This window comes from Seriola aureovittata, chromosome 3, assembly GCF_021018895.1.
Source record: "Seriola aureovittata isolate HTS-2021-v1 ecotype China chromosome 3, ASM2101889v1, whole genome shotgun sequence".
Lineage (NCBI taxonomy): Eukaryota > Metazoa > Chordata > Actinopteri > Carangiformes > Carangidae > Seriola > Seriola aureovittata.
Window position 1 is genome coordinate 31097922 of NC_079366.1, and position 7478 is coordinate 31105399.

The 7478-nt window shown below is 41.2% G+C and overlaps 1 protein-coding gene across 1 annotated transcript; it reads right to left on the reverse strand.

Moving 5' to 3' along the window:
* Positions 1 to 1920: 1920 nt before the first annotated feature.
* Positions 1921 to 7478, reverse strand: LOC130163047 (E3 ubiquitin-protein ligase TRIM21-like). The gene is made up of 2 exons (XM_056366975.1): positions 7150 to 7478; positions 1921 to 6282 (listed from the first exon to the last, which is right to left on the reverse strand). The coding sequence occupies exon 2, from the start codon at positions 6271 to 6273 to the stop codon at positions 4627 to 4629; it is 1647 nt and encodes a 548-aa protein (XP_056222950.1). The 5' UTR covers positions 6274 to 6282; positions 7150 to 7478; the 3' UTR covers positions 1921 to 4626.

Consider the following 7478-nt stretch of genomic DNA (forward strand, 5'->3'; position numbering starts at 1 on the left):
TGTGTGTGTGTGTGTGTGTGTGTGTGTGTGTGTGTGTGGTGTGTGTGTGTGTGTGTGTGTGTGTGTGTGTGTTTAACGTGTTCACACCTGAATGCTAATAGAGGAGGAGCGTGGGCGTGGTTTAGGTTTGACAGCTGAATTAACACCTTCAGTAATTGTGTTTGACACTAATGTTCCACTATTAATCTGAATGTGATAATATTTGATACAGGTCATTTAAGCAGATATAATATTTATAAATTATTAACTTTATAAATGAACAGATTCTGAATGTAGTGTTTTCAGATTAAGAGTCGGGACGTCTTGATGTCATTCATGGTTACAGTCGCCTCTGTGCTCAGAACAACAGAGTGAGAAACCTGTTTCTAAACACTTTGAAAAGACATTTCAAGTATGTATTTAAACAATTAATTAAGATAATTAATGTTCATGAGTCATGAAACCGCTGAGTGTGAATATTGTCTTTTTCAGAATAAGATGATTTTAATGACTTCCTCTGCTGTCAAAATAAAATACCAGCTTTACTCTACATTTCTATGAAGTGATGAATGAGAACTTTGTAGGGCAGGTAAGGGTTAATGTGACTGAGCAGCACAGCTCTGACTGAGGAAGTCCTCCAGTGCTGTGACATCAGCAGGTTCTGCCTGAACCTGCGGTGACTCACGGCGGCGGAGTCTCCCTCGGAAAACACCAAACACACACCGACGCTCAGAAATGTGCAGATCCAGTTTGTGAAGTGTGAGGTCATCGTGGGCGGAGAGACAGCGGCCTCGTGAGATCAGACCAGAGGCTGCGCCTTGTGTCAGCTGGAAGCTAAAGGTCAAAGCTTCATCTTATAGGATGATGCTGCGTTCAAGTGCCACTGGGTGAAACGTCAGAGTGAAAATTACTTCTTCAAACACTCCCATTCAGCAGACTTCAGCTGTCAGAGAGTCATCACCACATTCTCTGTTTCATCTCAGAGCAGGAAGTGATGAAACGAAACAGTCGCACTGAACAAAGCTTCATGTTCCTACCAGTGACCCCTAGAGGCTGCAATATGAATTACACCTCACATTACACCTGTGGAGGATAAATATATTTACCTCCTTATAAACAAAACAAGCATCAACCTCCAGACTGAAACATGAAGCTGCAGTTCCTCTAACGGCCACTAGAGTCTGGCTCCAACAGTGAGTCAGTCCCCATAGACTCCCATGTTAAAATGTCCAACTTTACAGCAGAAATAAACATGTTTACAGCCTGGTACAGAAACTGTTTTGGTCTCTAGAGATAATTTCCTCCTTCATGACACCTGTTTATATAACTCACCTGTTTATATAACTCACCTGTTTATATAACTCACCTGTTTACATTTTATTAAGACTTAAAGAAATGGAGGGTTGGGGGTGTGGCCTCTTTAAGTGACAGGTGGGTGAACGTATGCTTGACACAAACCAGCATGAACTGAAGTCTCAGATCCAAACAAGCCCCTCCTCTTTGACCATTTTTGGATCAGCTGGGAGTAAGGGGGCGGAGTCAGGCACTGCCAAGATGGCGACAGTGGAGCAGCTCACTCTGAGCTTCAGAAACCTGCGGGTGATGTCACAGAGGCGACGTCCATCTTTATTTATCTTTATTTACAGTCTGCCACAGGTCGTTTGTGCAGCAGGTTATTATCACCCATAGTTACATTTTGTTGCTAGGCAACCTTAGTATTTGTGTGACTGTTAAAATCATTCCCAGCTGCAGAAACAACAACACAACATTAGAAACATGTGAAAAAAATGTCCGACACTGGGCCAGAGTCAGGACAGTGAAACAACCGACATGAAGACATTGATGAAGATGGAATTGTGTTTGACGAGAGCTGGAAGATGTGAGCAGTAAAACAGACTGATCCAACCCTCACACAGACGTCACATGTGGAATCAACGCAAGTCAAATGATGGTTTTTATTTGTTCAACATGTTCATGTCACATGGGAAACAGATCTGAGCAGTGAAATAAGTTCTTGAAAAGAAACTTAATTTGATGCAAGAAACACCTGAAAAAATAACATAAATAAAAAGTAATAATAATTTAAAAAAAAACTGCTTTAGCATGAAAACCAACACGACGAAGAATTCAGGCGACTGAATCTGAGATTCTGAAAATTATTTTGTAAAAAATGAAAATGAAAATTTACATATGTTATAAAAAAGTAGTGATCTTACAACAAAATTGTCAAGATAAGAATAAATTCATTATTTTACAAGAACAATGTTTATATTTTGAGAACAGAATGTGGTTATTACTGTTATTAATGAATAATTATTATTAATTAAAAACTTGAATTTACAACATTTTTAAACCATTTTTCTTTGCAGAATTGTAAAATTATAACTAAGTATTTAGTTAAACCAGTTAAACTAGTAACTTTTTTGTAAAATTGAATTTTCCTAAAATATTTATTTTTGATGTTAAGTTCAAATTTATTCCTCAGAATATTAAAGCTTTTGTTCCCATGTCTTTTCCTGATATATAAGGACATTTTCTTATAAAATCATGACATTGTCTCTTCACATTACAATTTTCGGCGTAAACTTATTAATAACTTATTATTATTGTAATATTAAGTAGGCAACTTTTTTCTCAAATTACTTTATAACAAATTGTTTTATTCTGAAAAAACTTTTCCTTTTTCCTTTAAATATTTTGACTTTAACACAGTGGTACAAGATATGTACATGTGTCAAAAAGTCATGATGCATTTTTAACTTTTTTGTTTTGTATATATGAATTAAAGAAAAAAATACATTTAAAAGTCTCCTGGTAAAAATGACATATATCCTCTCAGAGTCCACCTGTTTCAAACCTAATTCATTTGCATATGTAAATGTGCTGAGCTGATAACAGAAGAACTGTACTAGCTCCACAGCACCTCTTTGATATGAAATAATAGAAAACACACTGAAGCTATTTTCACACCTCTGAAAGCCTATTGGCCCTGCTGCTGAAGTGCCCACCCCTTAGTTTGGGGGGGAGACATCCGCCTACAAACTCAAGTCAAATGAGCATATGTCAAATTACATGAAATGTATAAACACAACAATGTAACTACACATGTGTAATAGTGTGACAGAGCGGTGGAGTAACTGCAGGATCTGTTGGACTGGGAGGAGCCACATCGTTCAGGTGTTGTTGTTATTTTGTCCAGATACACGTGTGTGTGTGTGTGTGTGTGTGTGTGTGTGTGTGTGTGTCATGAAGCTGGTGTCACATTCATCATCGTCCCTCATAAATCTCACAGAGAAACACTGAAGTCTGAGGTTCCTCCTAACAACAGGTCAAACTGTCGGGACAAACAGAGGAGGCGTCCAGCAGGAAGGAGGAGGAGGAGGAAGAGGAAGAGGAGGACGGGTGTGTTGTCCACGGTCTGCAGCCAAAGATCAAACATCAGAGATGAGGGAGAAACAGCTGGAATCATAAGAACAGATCTGAACATCTGTATCCCTGATTAATAAAAGGACTCAGTGATGAGGAGTCCAGCAGACCCTCGTCTGTCCTCTAACTGTCCTCGCTGAGTTTCCCTCCTCTGAGCATCACCTGTTCCTCATCAGTATATGTTGTGCTGTCCGATCGCATGCATCCTGGTCACCTGACATGTCACCTGTCTGCCTTCCCTTGTGCTGCAGTTACTCTATTTACACGAGTCTCAGAGAAAATACGCACCGGATACAGACTGAAATCACACTCGCTATTTAGAGAAAGTGTTTTCACATCAACAGAAACGTGCAGTAGACTGACCAGACGTCCCCGTGTTAAAGGGACCGTCCCTGTTTTTGATGTCCTGTCCCCAGAGAATGTCCCCGTGAATTAGACACAAATGTCTAGTGTTTTTTTTAATGCTTTTATTTCTTCTCCTTTAGATTATTGTAACGGTCTTTCTCTCCATTTTAAAATATCGGTGCTCAACTTTAGAGTCCTACATGGTCAAACACATCAGTATATTGCTGAACTCCTTTATCCAGCCAATCAGGCTCTTAGGTCTGCTCAACATTAATTACTGGCTCTACCTGAAAACCACCATAAAAACTGAGGCGACTGTGATTTACAAGTTGTGGAAAACTCTCCCCTCATCAATACGACCTCCTGTGAAGCAGCAGGAAACATTTTTATTCAGACAGGCCTGTCTGAAGAGCTGCTTCCTTTTATTCCTCCACGACAATCAAAGAAGGAGCCATATTGTTTTTGGGTTGTTTGTCCGTCTGCATGTCTGTCTCGTTTTGGTGAACAACATATCTCAGTAACGCCTTGACAGAACTTCTTCAAATTTGGGACAAACATTCACTTGGAGTCGACGATTAACTGATTTGATTTTGGTGGCTTAAGCTCAAACTTCAAAGGTCGAGGTCATGGTGACCTTACAAAACATGATTTTGGTGACTGTCACACAGTTGATGAAATTGATGCATTTAATTAAAGTGTTGCATGTTTAATGGAATACATATAATCTAATGATAAAGTGTAACTCTATCACCATTAATCATATTCTGTAGAGTGAAGAGATGTTAATAGCATCACACTGAGTATGTTCATTTGTTCCCTTGAATAAATATAATTCAATTCATCAAATCAAAAATTGAAACCAACTTATTTAATAGTCTACTCAGTTTGATTGACAGGACAGATGATCAGAGGGGCAGAGTTTTTACCACCATCATGAAACCAGGGACTGAAAAATGGGTAGAGTTTCCCAGTGAAGGAGCAGCCAGTAAAGGAGTAAATGAGAGCTGCAGCAGCTACGTCATAAAAGGAGAGCAGACCCTCCTCATGATCCACAAACACCCCCACCTTCTCAGGCTGAGACTTCAGAGAGAGACGGACTGGAGGGCCAGCAGCAGCCAAGTACTCAGTTCCATTTCTGAACCATGTCGTCCAGTAACCATTCTGAGGTCTCAGTGTGATGTCTCCCTTCCTGTTGATCGACTCTCTGACCACTCCTAAAATCCAGTCAGTCTTTCCTTTAACCTGAATCTCAAAGTAAAATCTGCCTGAAGAGAAACTCTGCTTTCCTAAGACAAAGGGACAAGGAGAAAATCTCTCTGGATTGTCTGGGAGATTCTTCCTCACATCACCACAGTGAACTTGTTTTCCATCATCAGACAGGATGAGTTGAGGATTTGCTGTATCAGGATCCAGAGTCACATCCTCTGCATACTGCTGGACCCTCTTCAGCTCAGCCTCATTAATCAGCTTCTTCATCTCTTCACTGAGCGTCTCCTCCAGCTGAGCCACAGCTCTCACCACAGTCCCCTCATATGATGGTGGACGGACTCTGACCTCTGTCCAGTCCTTGGTGGGTGGAGCAGCTTTCAGGGATGGGAAGCTTTGGAGGAGGTGGAGGTGGTCTTCAGAGAGTGACAGCTGCTCCACCTCAGTGCTTCTCTTCATCAGCTCAGAGATTTCCTGTTCCAGCTCTGTGATGAAGTCTTCAGCCTGTTTGTCTGTGGTTTTCTGTTTGTCTTCGATCTCCTTTATGAGCTGGTTCAGGCCTCTGTCAACAGACTCCTTCAGAGCAGTGAAGACCTGAACACCTTCTGCTTTCTCTCTGTCTGCATCATCTTTACTGATCTTGACTGAGTGTTTGATCTCCTGAATCTTCAGTCGTCTCTTCTGGATCATTTGCTGAATTTCAGCCTCTGTCTTCTCCAGCTCTGCCTTCTTTCCTTCATATCCTTCTTTCAGAGGAACAAACTCATGTGTCTTGTGGTCTAAAACAGAGCAGAGCACGCAGACACATGTCTGGTCGGTCTGACAGAACAGCTCCAGAGGTTTATCGTGCTTCGTACACATCCTGTCTTCCAGGTTCTCCACAGGGTCGATCAGCTGATGTCTTTTCAGGCCTGACACTGTCAGGTGAGGCTCCAGGTGAGTCTCACAGTAGGAGGTCAGACACACCAGGCAGGACTTCAGGGCCTTCAGTTTGGTTCCAGTGCAGATGTCACAGGGAACTTCTCCTGGTTTGGAAACTTGTTGCTCTGAGCTGCTGCTGCTGGTTTTCTGTTGAGCTTCATGTTTGAACTGAGCAACAACCTCAGAGATGAAAGTGTTGACCCTCAACTGAGGTCTTACATAGAAAACCTCTTTACACATGGGACACTGACACCTGTCACTAATGTCCCAGTGTGTAGTGATGCAGTTCTTACAGAAGTTGTGTCCACATGGTGTAGTGACTGGATCAGTGAACACATCCAGACAGATGGAGCACAGGAACTGATCTTCAGATCTCAGGTTGCTGGCAGCAGACATGTCGACACACTGAGAGAGAAAGAAAAGAAACATTTCATTTAAAATAATATTTTAATCATCAGTTTAAAAAACAAAGAAGAATCATGACTTTTGCGTTTAGTATAAACTGTAATATTAGTCAAAGTAATTTTGAGTTATGTCATAATTCAGTGGGGACGGGGAAACTTGTACCGAGTTGAGTCGTGAGTAACTGACCATTTAATCTGTGAAAGCTCAAATATTCATCCACACGACTTTATAGCAGCTAAATGCTATAAATTCAATATGGCTGACTTCCTGTTGGGTTTAGGGTATGGGTGCCGGAGGCTTTTCTGTAAGTCTTGGCATGTTACATGTTCCTACTGAATTTGTAGGTGAAACACAGGGCGAGTATTGCCTCGTTGAAAGTTTCTAGGGGGCGCTGTTGAGCCATCTTTCTACTCCCATGTGGAAGACCCATGAAATATATAGACTTTTAGCAGGTAACGTTCCACTTACTTGGTGACAAACATAATGTATTTCCTCTTGCTGCTTCACAATAAAAGGCCTGATACTCGTTCACAGGTGAAAAGCTTTTATTGTGAAACAGCTGGAGGAAGTACAATGTATTACAGCTGTAGGAAGTGATAACTTAACAGTAATAAAAGCAGGAAATGAGTGAAAGTAAAGTGTAAAGCACAGAGACTCAGTAAGGAGGTAGAAAGGTCCTGAGAACTGACCCAGAGACAGTTTAAGGTGGACTATAGTGGGTCTGTGGACAAACAGACACAGTTATATTGTGACCCATTTCACAAGTGTCAGTATGAAATGAAGAGAGTGAAACTTCCACCTGAGTAGAGATGAAGATTTGTGTTAGTGCTGGTTGTTCAAACAGTAAATATGATCAGCTGTACTCACCAGTGTTTGGTAGAGACTCTGCTGTGTTGTTGACAAAGACCTGATGGACTCACTTTAATTTTCTGTCAGAGAGAAACAGACTCGTCTCCGCTGCAGCTCAGTTGTTGCTCTGACAGACTTTACTTTCATTTCTGGAGTGAGACGTTGACGCTGACCTTTGTTTCCTGTGTTGCTCCTCCTCTCACTGCAGCTCTGTTTTTCTCTGCTTTTATTGTGAAACAGCAGGGTTTCCTCTGGTGAACATGAAGCAAAGGTGGAACTGCACCTCACAGGTGGGAGGAGTCAAGTTTGTGAATGAATGTTACTGTTCAGATAAAACTTTATTGATC